Below are 18476 nucleotides of genomic sequence, written 5' to 3' on the forward strand. Positions count from 1 at the left end.
AATTAATAATTGGGTTCCAATACATAACCATAAGTCCATGCTTGGGGTAAAAGACTGCTTTACCCCAATCTTAGCTTGATCCAAGCCCAAGGTCCAATCCAAAGGCCCAACAATCAACTATGAGTCAAAGCCAAACATATAGCCCAATTTTCCAAATTGGGCCCAAACCTTTACATGGTCTCACTCTAAGGCCCAACCATTTATTCCAGTCCAACATTTGGCATTCTAATGACCCAATATCATATGATCATTAAGGCCCAAACTATGGCCCATCAATGGCCCAATTTTCCAAATTGGGTCAAACCCATCATATGGGCCTTACCCTAAAGCCCATCCAATTATTCTCGTCCATTGATTGTTCTTGGATGGCCCATTATTGGCCCAACCACCAAGGCCCAATAGAAAGGCCCAACTAAAGGCCCAAGTGAAATTAAAGTTTTACATAAAATGATGATTAGGGTAAGTGTTTCTCACTTAACCCATTAAGGACTTAATCCAGTAAGTCCATCAATCTATTTGGTTAATCATGTAGTATGGCCGGACTTGATACACAATCCCAATCCAGTCATCCAAAATGCAAGTCCCGACAGTCCAAAACCCATATGTCCAATATTAGGGTTTTATAAACCCTAATTAGGGTTTCCAACCCATCTTAGCCCAATAGGCCCAATAGCTAGGTCTTTTGATCAATTAAGGTTCATTAGGCCCATTAGGGTTTCACTAGGCCCATTAGTCACATGTTTGGGCTTTAGGTCAATTAGGGTTTCATTAGGACCATTACGATTTATTAGGCCCATTAGGGTTTTAGTCCCTTGTCCAAACATCCCAAACGAGTCACAATACAAATGAGGCACACCGCCACCCGACACGGTGGCCAGTGGTGGTTTTCAGTTTTTCTTTTCATTATTTCAACTCAGGTTACAGTATTACAACGAAAAATACCAAATGGACACGTACACACACACACACACTAAAATACAACCACAGATGGTGGTACATGGTGGCAGCCACCACCTCACAATGCTGGTGGTGGCTGTTCTTGCAGTTTTCGAACAAACAAACCTACACACAACACCTACTCGACATAAGTACACTCACACGCGTTTTTGATTTGTTCAAAAGGTTCAGCCACCCACCCGGTGGCTCATGGCGGTGACATCAACAGTTTTGGGATGGCAACCACCACCTCACAGTGGTGGTGATAGGTTTTTCGGCCAAAAGTCACCATTACAACCCTTGAATACAAGGCACAACCGGTACACTTGAACATACTCCAATATGTACTCAGCCACCCCACCCCACGGTGGCTGGTGGCGCAAGAGAAGTGACAAAAATGACAACCGCAACAACCTTAACAACTGGCGGCGGTTGATGCAATATTGAAACAAGGTGGCAGTCTCCCAGAAGCTTGTCGGTACCGGTGATGTGGCTGACGAGGGAACTGAAGAGGAAGAAGCAATTGGAGTTGTCACGTTCCCGACGGAACAACCCAGCAGCAGCAACAACCAAGCGGTGATCATTCGTCAGCGACTCCATCTTCATTAGGAAAGGCGCGACAACAGACGGAACGTCGGGACTGGATGGTTGAAGGCTCCCGTTGACGGCAATGCCATATGTCGGACTCAGCTGTCGTTTGGCGGCCATGGATGGTCGGAAAGTGGGTGAAACCAATGGTAGCGGCTGGAGGATCATTCCCGGCAGCTGTTGCATCCCTCCATTAGGGTTAGGGTTTGGATAGTATATATACCCGATGCCTTATAATCTTATTGCCATAATGGCAGAAATGGTCCCTCCCCAGAAACATCCTTTCAGATCAAGTCTATAATTTACCTTTTTAATCCCTGATCTAATAATTCTTTTCATAATTAATCCAACAATTACTAAACAGCCCCTCCTCTACAGTTCATTTTCAAATGAGGTCCATATGTTACCATTCAACCATTAGCTTCTATAATCTCTTCAAATTAAGTCCCCATAATTTATCAAGTAGTCCCTGCCTTTACAAATATTTACAAAACCAATCCGAAACTTACACTTTTAACCCTCAACTTTTAAATTATGACAATTAGCTCCTCGAGACCAACACCCTGCTACATAAATATTGATTTAGTGCTACTATACATTCATTAATTTGTTTAATTATTTATTAAATAAACAAGGTGTTACAAAAGGTCACACACTCAGAATAAGTCATAGAAGAAAAGTTAACATCATTGAACATGATTTTCACACCACTAGTGTAATAGAAAAGATTACGAGTAAGTACCCTTTGGTAGTTGAGTTCCACCATTGCAAACAATCTATTAGGTTCCAATTGTGCCATTGCAATGACTTTTTTGGTACTTCAGCTCGATCACAAAAATCCTTCACGAACCCTAGCTCAGTTTCGTTTAAAGTGGAAAATGAAGAATGCAGGTCGACAAGTGAAGATGATAGTTTAACCATCGTATATCATTTATTGACGTGACATATCTCACGTGTCATCGGATTAGCCAAAAAATAAATATTAATTGATATAGATACAATGTCAATCGAGAAACCGTTTAAAATCGGCGAAAATGACTACAGTGAAAGGTCAAATACGACAATGTTAAAACTACAGTGAAAGGTCAAAAAAAAAAAAAAAAACGTTTAGCGATCAAATCGGATAAATACCAAAACTTTAATGTGGTACAATACCATTTTTCCAAAATTTTCTTCAAGAAATACTCCATATGTTTAAAAAAGTTAGTGTCATTTTCCCAAAATTTTCTTCAAGAAATACTCCATATGTTTAAAAAAGTGATAGTGTCAACTCATTTCCCCAAAATTTTCTTCAAGAAATAATCCATATATGCTTAATAAAAATACAAAAATAGTATTTGATTAATAAAAAATTTACAAATATTTAAAAGACAAAACTTTAATGTAAGTTTTCAACTCGTATCATATGCAAACCAGAGTCCACCCGCTTCGTATGTTACGCACAAAAACCCCAAACCCCTCTTCCTTTCTCAGCCTCCACACTCTTCATATCTGCAGAGTGCAATCCTACTTCTCATTCTTCTGCGATCAGTAAGTCATTCTCTCTCTTTCGATGTACAATATATTTGATATGGAATATACGTGAGCACATCCTTTTAATTTTGATTTCATTCTCATAACTATTAAAATGCAGAATTGATGTCTAAATAGTTGTAGATTGAGTTTTCCATTGTGAGATGTAATACTTGTTTGTGCGAATGTTTATTTTCTTAGCTGCTTTTTCTTTGGAAGGATTAGATTCGAATCGATTTTAATGTTGAAAAGTATCCCAATTGGGCTTTAGGCTAATTCGATAAAAACATTAGGGCAAAGAGAACGCAAATCAGATTTTCATCAGCCGCATTAGGAGGAGAAACTACTGTAAGTTCCACCGCAGCCACCAGCATGACAAACACAAATCCTGAGGTTCCTCTTTCTGAGGAGGAACTTGAGAGGAAGAAGAAGAAAGAAGAGAAGGTATTTCCTTTTACTTTTTTCAACTTCACTCGATTCTATTCAGGCTTTCTGATATTAACTTAGTATGGAGTAGGAGCTCAAGTTTATTTTTTTTTTCTTTTGTGGGTAGGCAAAAGAGAAAGAGATGAAAAGGTTGAAGGCTGCACAAAAAGCTGAAGCAGCCAAACTTAAGGTAATCTTAGATTGTTAAGTAGTATCTTACTTTAGTGAATTTGTAATAATATTAGTTTAATGATCAATTGATTTCATTGATACACATTTAAGGCACAACAAGGACCTTCTATCTCAAAAGCCAGTAAGAAGAAAACAGTAAGGGCAGATGCAAGTGAAGAAAATCCAGAAGACTATATAGATCCAGAAACAGCTTCTGGTGATAAGAAAAAACTTTCTCAACAAATGGCAAAGCAGTTCTCTCCTGTTGCAGTGGAGAAATCGTTAGTTTTTCTATGAATTCTTTTTCTTTCACAGCATCATCTAGCTCAAATTTCATTGATAATACTTCTATCAGAAATCTTGTTTCTTATTATAAAATTTTAAGTACTTATTGCTAGATGGTATGCATGGTGGGAGCAATCAGGTTTCTTTGAGGCAAATTCCAGCAGCTCTAAACCTCCTTTCACTATCGTGAGTCTCTTGTGATTTTCTCTGCTATTTCGTGTCTATAAATGTTCATAAACAATGATGTATCATAGATCTTTTTGAACAGATTGGTTTTGGGATTGTGGCTTGTGGTTGTATAAAGCCATTGATTAATGTAATTTGGTTATGGATGTCTTGTTTATGTGTAAATGCAGGTTCTTCCACCTCCTAATGTGACTGGAGCTCTACACATTGGTCATGCTTTAACTGCTGCTATCCAGGTTTCATGACTTACCCTCATCTCTTATGAATTTTACAATTCTTTCCTTTTTTCAATTTTATTTGATATCGATTATCATTTTAGGATACAATTATTCGTTGGAGGAGAATGTCGGGATACAATACCTTATGGGTGCCTGGAATGGATCATGCAGGAATAGCAACTCAGGTTGAATTTACTTTTAAGGAATAGATATTTCACTAGTTGTTACACTTGGGTGCTGTTTCTTTTTGACTTAATGAACTTTAACCTAATCCTGTTTTTTATTGACTTAATGCAAAAAGAATGGCTTAATCCGATTATCTTGCTTTTCTCTTTCATTACATAATAATATACATATACTGTTGGTTTTCTTATGTTTATCTAACAAAGATTCATTGACAGGTGGTGGTGGAGAAAAAAATCATGAGAGAGAGAAAAATGACACGTCATGATGTGGGTCGAGAAAAGTTTGTAGAGGAAGTGAGTTTGACTTCACATCACATGTTATGTCTTGCTTATCAACTTTGAAGTTCATATGTTTAACTTAACTTCAAAGATCTTGTGTTAATTTGATATGGATGATATTGATAGGTATGGAAATGGAAAGAGGAATATGGTGGAACTATATTGAAACAACTCAGGCGTTTGGGTGCATCTCTAGATTGGTCACGTGAGGTAAAACCTAGAAAAAAGATAACTACAAGATACATATATATATATATATATATATATATATATATATATATATATATATATATATATATATTTGATATCAGTTTTATCTGAGGTTTTGATTATGTTTAATTTTATATATGTATAACAAGTTTATAAATGTTCCTTAAATAATGACAGTGCTTTACCATGGATGAGAAAAGGTCAAATGCTGTAACAGAAGCTTTTGTCAGGCTTTACAAGGAGGGTCTTATTTATAGGTAATATTCACATCAAGAGATTTCAATATCGTCATTAACAAAAGCTTTATTTTCCCTCAAGTTTTTGGTAATTGAAATCTCATTTTATAAATTAACTTCTTGGATGCCCTTTTGACTTTTCTTCAGAGACCTAAGGCTAGTCAACTGGGATTGTGTCTTGAGAACAGCAATATCTGATATTGAGGTACACCATAAAAGCCATTTCCATTTTCTCAACAGTTATATACAATACAGCAGTTTGTTTCATTTTACATTTCTGCCCCTATATAGGTGGACTATGTTGATATTAAAGAGAAGACACCTCTAAAGGTCCCAGGGTATAAAAACATGGTTGAATTCGGTGTTTTAACCTCTTTTGCCTACCCTTTAGAAGAAAATCTTGGAGAAATTGTGGTGGCTACAACTAGAGTTGAAACAATGCTTGGAGATACTGCTATTGCTGTTCATCCAGAAGATCCAAGATACACTCATCTTCATGGGAAATTTGCATGTCATCCATTTAATGGAAGAAAACTTCCTATAATCTGTGATTCTATCCTTGTTGACCCTAAATTTGGAACTGGTGCAGTCAAGGTAATCTAAACCCTAAACTCTAAACAGTTGACCACATTCTTTTTGTGATGATTTTGATGGTGTTTAATTGTTTATGTAGATAACTCCAGCACATGATCCGAATGATTTTGAAGTTGGAAAGCGTCATAAACTGGAGTTCATCAACATTTTTACTGATGATGGGAAGATAAATAGTAATGGGGGTTCAGGTTTTGTAGGGTTACCACGTTTTGAAGCTCGTGTGGCTGTAACTGAGGCTTTGAAGTCTAAGGTATTTCTTTGTAACTTTTTCTCCCATCCCAAAAGACGTTAATGCCCTTCTTGTCCTCATCATAATATCCATTGTCTGTTAACTGTATGCATACAATACAATACAATACAATACAATACAGGGACTTTATAAAGGGGAAGAAAAGAATGAGATGCGTTTAGGTGTTTGTTCTAGAAGCAATGATGTGGTTGAACCTATGATTAAGCCTCAGTGGTATGTTAACTGCAATGGTATTGCAAAAGAAGCTCTTGATGCTGTTATGGATGAAAATAACAAGAAAATTGATATCATTCCAAAACAATATGCTGCTGAATGGAAAAGGTCAAACACTTTTTTTTTTTTTTTTTTCTGAAAACATTTTGTAACATGTTTAAATAAATTACAGGTGGCTTGAGAACATTCGTGATTGGTGTATATCAAGGCAGCTATGGTGGGGCCACAGGGTTCCTGCATGGTATGTGACATTGGAGGATGATAAACTGAAGGAACTTGGAGCATACAAGGATCATTGGGTGGTTGCTAGGGATGAGAAAGAGGCTGAAGGGGAGGCTAAAAGAGTCTTTTCAGGGAAAAAGTTTCAGTTAACTCAAGATCCTGATGTTTTAGACACCTGGTTTTCTTCAGGGCTTTTCCCATTATCTGTATTAGGGTGGCCTGATAATACTCAAGATTTCAAGACTTTTTATCCAACTGCTGTTCTTGAAACTGGACATGACATTTTATTTTTTTGGGTTGCTCGTATGGTGATGCTTGGGATGAAATTGGGAGGTGATGTTCCTTTCCAAAAGGTTAGTTATATAACTTTAATAATTAATATAATTGAAAACAATGCAATAATACTTGATATTAAAAACTATTCTTTAGGTTTATTTACATCCAATGATTCGCGATGCACATGGAAGAAAAATGTCCAAATCTTTGGGCAATGTGGTGGATCCCATAGAAGTAATATGTGGAATAACCCTAGAGGGTCTTCATAAGAGACTTGAGGAGGGTAATTTGGACCTTAATGAATTAAAAGTTGCCAAAGAAGGGCAAAAGAAGGATTTTCCTAATGGTATTCCTGAATGTGGGGCAGATGCCCTTCGATTTGCCCTTGTCTCATACACTGCTCAGGTATCATCTATTTTATATTATACCCTTCTACACTTTATATATATATTCTCTAAAAGATTTTGTATTCATGGAATTGGAATTCAAGATTCCATTCCATGGTTTATTTGGTTGCCACATGGGTGGAGTCCTTCAAAGTTTGATGGGGAAGGAGTTCAGTAACTTCAATTCACTCTTCTATTTTTGCAAAAAGACCAAAATACCCTTATCGTCTAATTTGAAATAAAAAAAATTCAAAACATTATATTTTTTTGACAGATTTTGCATTGTTAGAATTTCAATTCTTTTGACAGATCCCATCCCTTAAAAAATATTCTACAAGCCAGATGCTGCATAATAATTTATCGATAAAAACTAGGTTAAACTAATTTTTTTTTTTAATATATTTTGTGTTTTTTCTAGATTAAACCTCAAATTTATTTTTTGATGAAAAAGACCTGGTATTTTTTCGTTTTTTCCAAAAAAAACGCCCACCCTTTTAAATGCTTCCAAATAAACCCTCACATTTTACAAATTTTTTCGGAAAAAATACAAAGTTGAGGGCATTTTCGGAAAAAATGAAAAAATACAAGGTCTTTTTCAGGCAAAAAAATTGAGGTTTAATCCGGAAAAAACACAAAATATAAGGTATTTTTTGAGATTAACCCTAAATATTATTGTTAAACTTGAACTATCTCTATGCAATAAACAAAATTCAATTTCGTTCTTCTGTTTTTATAAAAAGTCCAAAATACCCTTGATAACATTGTTTCTTTGCATGATTCCAGTCAGATAAAATCAATCTAGACATACAACGAGTGGTGGGATACAGACAATGGTGTAACAAACTATGGAATGCAGTTCGATTTGCCATGACAAAACTCAATGACAATTATACCCCTCCAAAAACAATAGACCCAAAGAACATGCCCTTCAATTGCCAATGGATTCTTTCAGTTCTCACCAAAGCCACATCCAAAACCATATCATCTTTAAACTCCTATGAATTCTCAGATGCATCAAGTGCTGTTTATTCATGGTGGCAGTTTCAGCTCTGTGATATCTTCATTGAAGTAATTAAACCTTACTTCTTTGGTGATGATGCAGCTTCAAAGGCTTATGCACAAGATACTTTGTGGGTGTGTTTGGATACAGGGTTAAGATTGCTTCATCCTTTTATGCCTTTTGTTACTGAAGAATTATGGCAAAGACTTCCTTCACCTAAGCATTGTGAAAGAGAGAAGTCTATTATGATTTGTGAATACCCTTCTGTTGTAGAGGTTAGATCTTGAAATATATTATAGATAATAATAAACAAATAATTGTAACTAATTTTTATTTTTTATTTATTGGATACAAATAGTCATGGAGAAATGAAAAGATTGAATATGAGATGGAGGTGGTTGAGTCTGCTGTGAAATCACTCAGATCAATTAGGGCAAACTTCCCTGCACAGGAAAGAAATGAAAGGTATTTTATTAAAATCAATAAATGTAAATATATTATTTGTATTTTCTCATAAAGAAATATTTTATTTTTTATTTTTTTTGGATAGGCGAGCTGGATTTGCAGTTTCTAGAAACGAACAAACTACAGAGCTTCTGAGACGCCATGAAATGGAGGTTTCAACCTTAGCCAACTTATCCTCATTCACGGTATGTGAAAAAGACGAAAATACCCTTCGCATGTAACATGTAATATTTTATGACATTTTGGGGTTAAAACTTAAAATTGTCAGGTTCTGAGTGAAAATGATGCTGCTCCAGCTGGATGTGCAGTGTCGGTTGTAAATCAATCACTTTCTGTTTATCTAAAGCTTCAAGGAGCCATTGATGTTAAAAAGGAACGTGAAAAGCTCAATGCAAAGTTGACAGAGCTACAAAAGTAAGCACAACACTTTGACATTTACTTTTTGTGAAGTCTTGTTCTTTGACTTTCTTTGTTAAGTCAACAAAATATATTAGCAAATGATGATGTATGGGTCAATGTTTGACTTTGAACAGGCAAAAGGATAGTTTGAATAAGGCGATGAGTGCTAAAGGGTATGAAGAGAAGGTTCCGGAACATATAAAAGAAGAAAACATGGCCAAATTGACAATGCTAATGCAACAATTAATGTCTTGTGAGGAAGCTACTCAGCACTTTGAACGTGAAGTGGCTTCAAAAGCAGAGATCTAAGTCAACCCTCATCTGGCATTTATTCAAATGACAATTAGGGAACAAGAGTTGAAGATTTTGATACAATTTTGTGAAATTATTTGTATTTTTACCTTCTTAGGATAACCATTTATATACCATGCGCCTGTTTTGTTGAAGCTCACAACCACTAAATATTTTAAAATAGTTTTCCTCTTAAGCATCCCACAACAAGTTATATTGAGACTGAAGCCAATGTCAGAATGCATTTTTATTTTTTATTTTTTATGATCGATGGCTTCCCATTGGAAATCTGAATAAAGATACAGCCAAGAATGATATACCTGTGAAATAGTCTAAAAGAGGACAAGTCACATTGAATTGCAACTTGAATCAAACATTCTATTCTACATTTCATTTCACTTTGTTCTTAATTCTCATTTAGTGAAGATTACTGTCGATTAAATAAGTTCGAATTAATACATGTTTATGTTATCACATTGTTCAAAATACTTAAAATATTTTAATTTTTATCTATCAGCTTAGTGTAAAACTTATCATTTCATTGTTAGTGTTAATGGCATAATCTAAAGAGCACATATTTGTCAAAATTGTAACTTACATAATTATAACATGTGTAGTGCATATGCATTCGCCTAGTTTATTATGAATAAGTAACAATGATTCTCAAAGTCAAAAAGAAGTCAAGGGATGAATGAGCATGGGAGATGAGTAAGCAACTAAGCCATGTCTCACAAAAAAACTCATGTTATTAAATGAACTTTTACCTATTTATCCTATATGTTGTATATATGAATTCAACAAAAAGTAAACCCAATTCATCTATTACAAAGAATTTCGTAAGACCAACTCCATTTGGAATTGCAACAATTATTGGTCTATAAAAAAAAGAAAAGCAAATCCTTTACCTATTTACCCTATATTTATATATGAATTCAACAAAAAGTAAACCAATTTATCTATTCATTGATAGATAAGAGAACCTGTTATAATTAATTCATTTCCAATCATAAAAACAGAAGCTATATGGGTTTAAACTCAATGCCTTGCAGAGTGAGCCCTTTAAATGACCTGTTATCAGATAGCATCGATTCAAAATGTATCGTAATCCTTGCAGTGGTGGTAGTGTGAGTTTGAAATTCATATACTTGAACTTCCATCCAACCATCGCTCCTTTGCTGTGGAAGGCGTTTCTTTTGATAAACCTTATCCCTAATAAGTGGAGCTTGATGACTAAGTAAATAGATATACCATGGATCAGTCACACTGGAAGTTAATGGCATATACACTTTCACAGGAGGTTCAAAACGAAAATGGTTTTCTTGTAATTTGTAAACAAGGTAAGCTGCGTATGTTGTTTCAGGTGATAGCATATTGGATCTGCATTCTATCCAAAAGAGGTCAACATGATCAAAAGTTGTTTCACTTAATCTGCAAAAAGACATATTGAGTTTAATAAAAATGTTAGATGGAAAAAGACAACATGTTCATGCAATATGAAAATCTAGAGACATATAGAGGACGCACCTTAAGTTGGGTAAAGATCGCGACTCCAAATGCTTATCTGCATATCTTAAGAACAGTTCTGCTGATGGCATATGACATTTCTTCCCATTTTTTGCAAGAAAAAACCACTGCCAATCAGTAAACATTAATTTGTAAGTACTTGTTTCCGAATTATGGAGTTATTCGATCCCTTTGAACTGATGTTCAGGGAATAATTTAACTAACTACAGTTGTGAATGTCTCAAAAACGAAAGGAATGAATCATTCATATCTCAATAATATTAATATACCTCTTTATCATTGTTGATTGCAAACCCTTTGCAAAGAATAGAGTAGAGTTCCTTCTTGGTTTTGAGTCGGAGGCTATGGTACTTTGACAACTTAAGTATCTCTTTCCAGTCATTTGGCAATTTTTGTTCCCAGTATGTGTCTGGATGTGATATGGTTTGCATGTCCATGTCCTCCTTCTCATCCTCTAACAGTTTTTCATGCTCCACCTATTATATATAAAGCTTACATGTACATTAGCACTTTTGATCGAGAATGGAAGAAAACTCGTATTCTATTTGATACAACCAAAACTTGAAAAGTTTCCCCCAATTAAAACCGTAAGAGTTCTCTTACACTGTATTATTGTTGCCTTCCAAGAATGTTTGAAACAATATAAACAATCTAAATTATATAACCTTACCCTCTCCAGGGGCTGAAACTCTATGCCTTCTACTTCAATTGCAGTTACGCAATAGAACTTGACTTGAAGATCAACATTTTCCGTGTTGCTGATAAACTGACAAAATTCAACCATTAACCATCCATCTCCTCTCTCTTGTGCTACAAACGAGTTCGAAAATCTTGTCTCCCCAGCCAACTTGTACCACAGGCCTAAAAAGTCCCTCCTTTTGCCTCTAAACTTGAAGACAAGGTTTACCCTGTAGGTGATATATGGCGACAATAATTGTGTTCTCACGTGTGTTTTGAATGCCCCATACGATCCTCTTCGCTTGCGCCCTTCAAATCTGCACATATATATATATATATATATATATATATATATATATATATATATATATATATATATATATATATATATATATATATATATATATATATATATATATATATATATATATATAAGAATGAGTTCTATGGAAAACAAATAACTAGGGCAACATCTACCGGAACCAATAATCAAATGACACGTGTCCATTTCTTTCTTCACAAGTAATGTATTGTGGAAGTTATTGTAGAAGTGATGTGTTGTCATGTTTTCATTGGTTCAAATATGTGTTGCCCTAATCATTCATTTTCTATATAACTCTTCCCTATATATATATATATATATATATATATATATATATATATATATATATATATATATATATATATATATATATATATAATTAATTAATTAGTATATACACATGAAATAGTACTCTAAAAGATCTATAAAGCTAAGAGGAGAAGGACAATTAACCTTGATTTAGTTTCACGACCATATGGATCATAATCCCAATTAAAAGCCGCCGTATGTTCGAAACATTCTGCTGATATCATTTCAATGTGTTCCCCATTCTTATTTAAGGAGAACCACTGTCCATTAAAATTAAGAGGTTAAGTTTATGATCAGTACATTTATCATGTTCTTTTTTCAAGTTATGGTTTGTAAACATTTAAAACTAAAACGGAAATCATCTACACATGTGAGTAAATAGATATGTATGATGGGTCGATTTTGAAGCTGTCATGTCTGGTATTGGTGGCCCAATGCATTGTATTTGAAATGTATACGTCAAGCATGCATTATCTAATTCTAACTTGTGGAAGAAAAAAAAAAGTCGTCCAATATTGTACAGCTATAATATAATTAACATTTTATAGATCCCGATTAACTATTCATAAAAAAATAAGTAATAATCTAAAGCATAGGTTTATAGATAGATATAGCTAATCACCGTTTTGCCCTCGTTAATGATGATTCCTTTGGAGAGAAGCATCTCTAGTTCCTCTATGTTGACCACAGTGTTAACCATCTCTTTAAACTCCACGAATTTAGAGATCCCCTCCTGAAAAAGCTTCTCTTTTTTAGAAATCTCCTGCTGAAATCCAAGCGCAGCCTCAAGTTTTTCCACAACGTAAGACATCTTTGGCCGTTCTGAACGCGATTTCTGCAAACATCGATAGGCGATTTCTGAAAATGTTTCTAATGACCTCAAATCCATGTCTTGCTTCAAATGATGAAAGATGATCTCCTCCATTTTCTTCTCCTTGTAGCACTTTTTCCACCATCGCACTAAACTTTGAGGATGATGATTAGTCTTAGTTTCATAGCATAGGCTCCCACACAGCACTTCAAACAAGACCACCCCAAAAGAGTATACGTCTGACTCTTTGGTTAGGATACTTGTCTCCATATACATCGGATCTATGTAAAAAAAGGTACCGACAACATTTGTGGCAAGAAAGGATTGCAGCTGATTAGCGGGTCCTATTTTCGAGAGTCCCATGTCTGAAACTTTAACATTCCAATTCTCATCTAACAGAATGTTGGAACTTTTAATATCTCTGTGGATAACTCTTTCTCGTGTCTCCTTGGGATCATGAAGGTAGCACAACCCCCTTGCAGCCCCAAGGCATATCTTGAGACGTTGTGTCCACGTGAGAGTCATGCTACTCAAGTGGCGATCAAGGCTTCCATGAGATGCATACTCATACGCAAGTATCTTCTCACCATCCCCATCGCAAAATCCCAGGAGAGAGATGAGGTTTTCATGTGTGTAACGGGAAAGCATCAAGATCTCTTTGAAGAACTCAGGGTTTCCCTGCCCACAGTTGCTATCCAAACGCTTAAAAGCAACCATGGTTTGCCCCTTAGAGTCAGAGAGCACTCCTTTGTACACCTTCCCGAATCCACCTTCTCCAATAACTTTCTTGTTATTGTAACAACGCAAATTTTCAAAACAAATTTTTCATTTTAAAAATAAGTATTTCCATCCAAAACAAGGCATAAATAGTTTAAGTATTATGTCAATACAAATAGTCTAAATCCCAAGATCATAAAAACATTCTTCAGTGTGTATCGATCACGCCGGCGCCTTCCCACGGTCCTCGCTAGTACCTGAAACACATGCATAACAACTGTAAGCATAAATGCTTAGTGAGTTCCCCAATATACAACTTACGCACATACGCCTTTCCAGGCCCTGACCTTCCGGTCCATGTGTCTCAGGGGACTTCCGTCCCTGCTGGGTAAACCTTCCGGTCCTACCCACGCCGACCTTCCGGTCCATCACACAACATATCGCCTTCCGGCCCATAATATAATCGCCTTCCGGCCCATGACATACATAGCACACATATAACAATTAACTTACCACAAATAGCATACATATCACATATCATATCCGACCTTCCGGTCACACAGTCAAACCCTTCCGGGTACAGTATAGTGAGAAGACTCACCTCGTGAATGCTGAAAGCTAGCAAATCCTGAAATCACTCGTGCACACTTCGACGAGCTACAATCTCCCTATAACAACGCATATCTCCCATTAACACTTATATCTTATGAGTGTGACTATCCCTAAGAAGACAGACTTAGGTCAACTCTGGTCAACGGTCAACGGTCAACTCGACCGGACTCGGCGAGTGCCATGGCGACTCGGCGAGTCTAGACGTCCTCCCCAACTTCCCCTGATGTTCCCTTTCTACTCGTCGAGTATCCTTCTTGGCTCGACGAGATCCTCGTGGAAGAATCGCGGGGCCACCCCGACTCCACTCGCCGAGTCTGAAGAACAGCTCGACGAGTTCCAGCAAATCTCCAAGCTACTCGCCGAGTCTGTTCATCGGACTCGGCGAGTCCATGCCATGCAGTCGATCAAACTGCTTCCTGAGATAAGTTTTGTCCCGAAATACACAAGCATGGGACCTTCTGGACCTCTAAAGGTCCTAATACAGGGTTATAGTCGTTTGGGTAACAATGTATTAATTCATCTAATCACCAAATGGGTTCCATAAACCCTAAATCCATGCACACATCAACAATACAGAAAGAATCCGAGATATTACCTGAATAACGCACTCTCTGTGTCCCCAAACCGCAGAACTCGAATCCCTTGCTGTTCCTTTAGCCAAAACTCTTCCCCTCCTTGCACAACAATTTCTTCAAAAGCCCTAATACCCTTCAATCTTGCTCTAGATGCCCACAGCCGTTTAGGGTTCTTCTCAGTCGACTAAAGACGAACAATGACGGCCTATAAGTGCCTTATATACGTTCCAAAACCAAACGGTTAGGGTTTCCGCTGAACAGCGTCGACTCGCCGAGTCCATATCTGGACTCGTCGAGTCCAGTCGCGATCCCGCGACCAAGTCTGCGATCATACTCGGCGAGTCTAGGCTCCAACTTGCCGAGTCCCCTCTTAAATTACCCTAAAAACATAATTTAATAATACCTGAGATTTCAGGCTGTTACAACTCTCCCCCACTAGGATTAGACTTCGCCCTCGAAGTCTCACTCTGCAAATAGTTCCGGATGCTGCTCCCGCATCTCACGTTCCGGCTCCCAAGTCATTTCCGAACCTTTCCGGTGTTGCCACTGGACTAACACCAGAGGTACCTCCTTGTTCCTCAGAACCTTGATCTTCCGATCCCTGATGGCCACTGGTCTCTCAGCATAATTCAGGCTCGCATCCACCTGAATATCCTCTAATGGAACCACTGCCGACTCATCGGCTATGCACTTCCTCAATTGCGACACATGAAAGGTGTCGTGGATCTGTCCCAACTCCGCTGGCAACTCCAACCGATAGGCTACCCGGCCTATCCTTGCAATCACCCGAAAATGGCCCAATATACCGGGGCCCCAACTTGCCTCTCTTCCTGAATCGAATCACTCCTTTCCAAGGAGAGACCTTCAGGAGAACGAAGTCGCCGACTTGAAACTCAAGCTCGGATCGGCGCCTGTCTGCATAACTCTTCTGTCGGCTCTGGGCGGTCAATAACCTCTGTCTAACTTGCTGAATCTGCTCTGTCGTCTGAAGCACGATCTCTGTGCTACCCATCACTCTCTGTCCCACCTCTCCCCAACAAATGGGGGTCCGACACCTCCTACCATACAACAGCTCAAAAGGTGGCATACCAATGCTCGAATGATGGCTGTTGTTGTAGGAAAACTCTGCTAAGGGTAAATATGCATCCCAGCTACCCCCGAAGTCTAACACACACGCTCGAAGCATGTCCTCCAGCGTCTGAATCGTCCGCTCGCTCTGACCGTCTGTCTGGGGATGGTATGCGGTACTAAAATGCAATTTAGTACCCAGCTCCTCATGAAATTTCTTCCAGAACCTGGAAGTGAAACGCACATCACGGTCTGAAACAATCGTGATCGGTACCCCATGCCGAGATACCACCTCTCTCACATATATCTCTACCAACTTCTCCGCTGAAGAACTCTCACTGATGGCAAGGAAGTGTGCACTCTTCGTCAACCTATCCACAATCACCCAAATTGCATCAACTCCCCTGGCAGTCCTCGACAATTTGGTGATGAAATCCATAGTGATCTGTTCCCACTTCCACTCGGGAATCTCCAATGGCTGTAATTTGCCATGCGGTCTCTGGTGCTCGGCCTTAACCCTACGGCAGGTCAAGCACCTCTCAACGAACCATGCGACGTCCCTCTTCATACAGGGCCACCAATACTCCTTCCTCAAATCCAAATACATCTTCGTAGCACCGGGATGGATAGAGAATTTTGATCTATGAGCCTCTTCCATCAAGGTAATACGTGTACCGCCCACGAACGGTACCCAAATCCGACCCTGAAACGTCATAAGCCCTCGACTATCCTTAACAAACTCTGAAATTAATCCCACAACCCGCTCTTTCTTCTGCATTTCTGGTCGCACAGCCTCTGCCTGTGCCCCACGAATAGCATCCAATACTGGAGTCATCACAGTCAGTCTCAAGCATACATCTCGCAATGGAGTGCTCTCCGCCCTGCGGCTCAACGCGTCGGCTACCACATTAGCCTTGCCTGGGTGGTACAGGATCTCACAATCATAATCCTTGACCACATCCAACCACCTCCTCTGACGCATATTTAGGTTGGGCTGATCCATCAAATATTTCAAGCTCTTATGGTCCGTGTATATCGTACATCGAACCCCATACAGGTAGTGACGCCAAATCTTGAGAGCGAACACTACTGCCCCCAACTCTAAATCATGCGTGGGATATCTCGCCTCGTGAGGCTTCAGCTGCCTCGATGCATACGCTATCACATGGCCCCTCTGCATCAACACTGCACCCAGTCCCGAAATCGATGCGTCGCAATATACCACAAAATCTTCCATCCCTTCTGGGAGAGCTAATACCGGGGCTTCGCACAACCTCTGGCGAAGTGTCTCAAAGGAGGTCTGCTGCTCGGGCCCCCATGAGAATGCAACACCCTTCCGGGTCAATCTGGTGAGCGGCACTGCGACCTTGGAGAAATCCTTAATGAATCTCCGATAATATCCTGCCAACCCAAGGAAGCTCCTGATCTCAGAGGGTGACTTCGGCACTTCCCAACTCATCACTGCCTCAACCTTGGCCGGATCGACCAATATCCCCTTCTGATTAACAACATGTCCTAGAAATTGGACCTCCCGCAACCAGAAGTCACATTTGGAGAACTTTGCATAAAGCTTCTCCGACCTCAATACCCCAAGGACTTCCCTCAAATGTTCCTCATGCTGCTCTCTAGATCTCGAATATACCAGAATGTCGTCAATAAATACAATCACTGACCGATCCAACATCGGCCTGCATACCCTGTTCATGAGATCCATGAACACAGCCGGGGCATTGGTGAGCCCGAAAGGCATCACCACAAACTCATAATGCCCATATCGCGTCCTAAACGCTGTCTTCTGGACGTCCCCATCCCGTACTCTCACCTGATGGTACCCTGACCTCAGATCGATCTTGGAAAACCAAGACGCTCCCTGCAACTGATCGAATAAATCATCGATCCTCGGTAACGGGTAACGGTTCTTGACCGTCAACTTGTTCAACTCCTGGTAATCAATGCACATCCGGTGTGAACCATCCTTCTTCTTGACGAACAGAATAGGTGCTCCCCACGGCGAACTGCTCGGCCGAATGAATCCCTTCCCCAACAACTCCTGGAGCTGCGAGGACAACTCTTGCATCTCTGGAGGTGCAAGACGATAAGGCACCTTAGCAATAGGCGCGGCCCCCGGAACCAGGTCAATACCAAACTCTACTTGTCTCACAGGAGGTACTCCTGGCAGCTCCTCGGGGAAAACATCTGGAAACTCACGCACCACTGGGACCTCCTCCACTGACCTCGGTCTCTCGGAAACCTCCCGCGTATCCATCACATACGCCACAAAACCCTTACAGCCCTGCTGTAGACACTGCCTCGCCCTAGCGGCCGAACAAAAAGCAGATCCCGAACGGGTACCCTCGCCGTACACCGAAAGAACTCCCCCACTATGGTCTCGTATAGTCACCAACTGACGCTCACAGTCGATGACAGCGCCGAATCGGCTCAACCAGTCCATGCCCACGATGACATAGACGTCACCCATCGCAATAGGAATCAGGTATATCGGGAACTCAACCCCGAAAATCTCTAGCACGC

At 39.0% G+C, this 18476-nt stretch overlaps 2 protein-coding genes across 3 annotated transcripts; one reads left to right on the forward strand and one right to left on the reverse strand.

Annotated features, from left to right (window-relative positions):
* Window positions 1-2899: 2899 nt before the first annotated feature.
* On the forward strand, window positions 2900-9548 carry LOC111908105 (valine--tRNA ligase, mitochondrial 1). Of its 2 annotated transcripts, none has more exons than XM_023903951.3 (21): window positions 2900-3054; window positions 3330-3480; window positions 3590-3652; window positions 3745-3914; window positions 4032-4104; window positions 4275-4340; window positions 4424-4507; window positions 4724-4801; window positions 4913-4996; window positions 5174-5253; window positions 5380-5437; window positions 5524-5826; window positions 5906-6076; window positions 6198-6397; window positions 6462-6864; window positions 6941-7192; window positions 7957-8448; window positions 8532-8638; window positions 8724-8823; window positions 8907-9052; window positions 9172-9548. In XM_023903951.3, the coding sequence occupies exons 1-21, from the start codon at window positions 2930-2932 to the stop codon at window positions 9344-9346; spliced, it is 3381 nt and encodes a 1126-aa protein (XP_023759719.1). In that variant the 5' UTR covers window positions 2900-2929; the 3' UTR covers window positions 9347-9548. The 2 variants fall into 2 exon arrangements, with proteins under 2 accessions (XP_023759719.1, XP_023759720.1); XM_023903952.3 differs by having other exon boundaries at window positions 2920-3054; window positions 3308-3480.
* A 506-nt stretch (window positions 9549-10054) lies between these two features.
* On the reverse strand, window positions 10055-13760 carry LOC111908106 (uncharacterized). The gene is made up of 6 exons (XM_042902611.2): window positions 12784-13760; window positions 12306-12421; window positions 11523-11847; window positions 11122-11328; window positions 10853-10959; window positions 10055-10756 (listed from the first exon to the last, which is right to left on the reverse strand). Exons 1-6 carry the CDS (start codon window positions 13687-13689, stop codon window positions 10348-10350), a joined length of 2070 nt encoding a protein of 689 aa, XP_042758545.2. The 5' UTR covers window positions 13690-13760; the 3' UTR covers window positions 10055-10347.
* Between the last annotated feature and the right edge of the window lie 4716 nt (window positions 13761-18476).

Source organism: Lactuca sativa, chromosome 5 (genome assembly GCF_002870075.4).
Source record: "Lactuca sativa cultivar Salinas chromosome 5, Lsat_Salinas_v11, whole genome shotgun sequence".
In the NCBI taxonomy this organism is placed as follows: domain Eukaryota; kingdom Viridiplantae; phylum Streptophyta; class Magnoliopsida; order Asterales; family Asteraceae; genus Lactuca; species Lactuca sativa.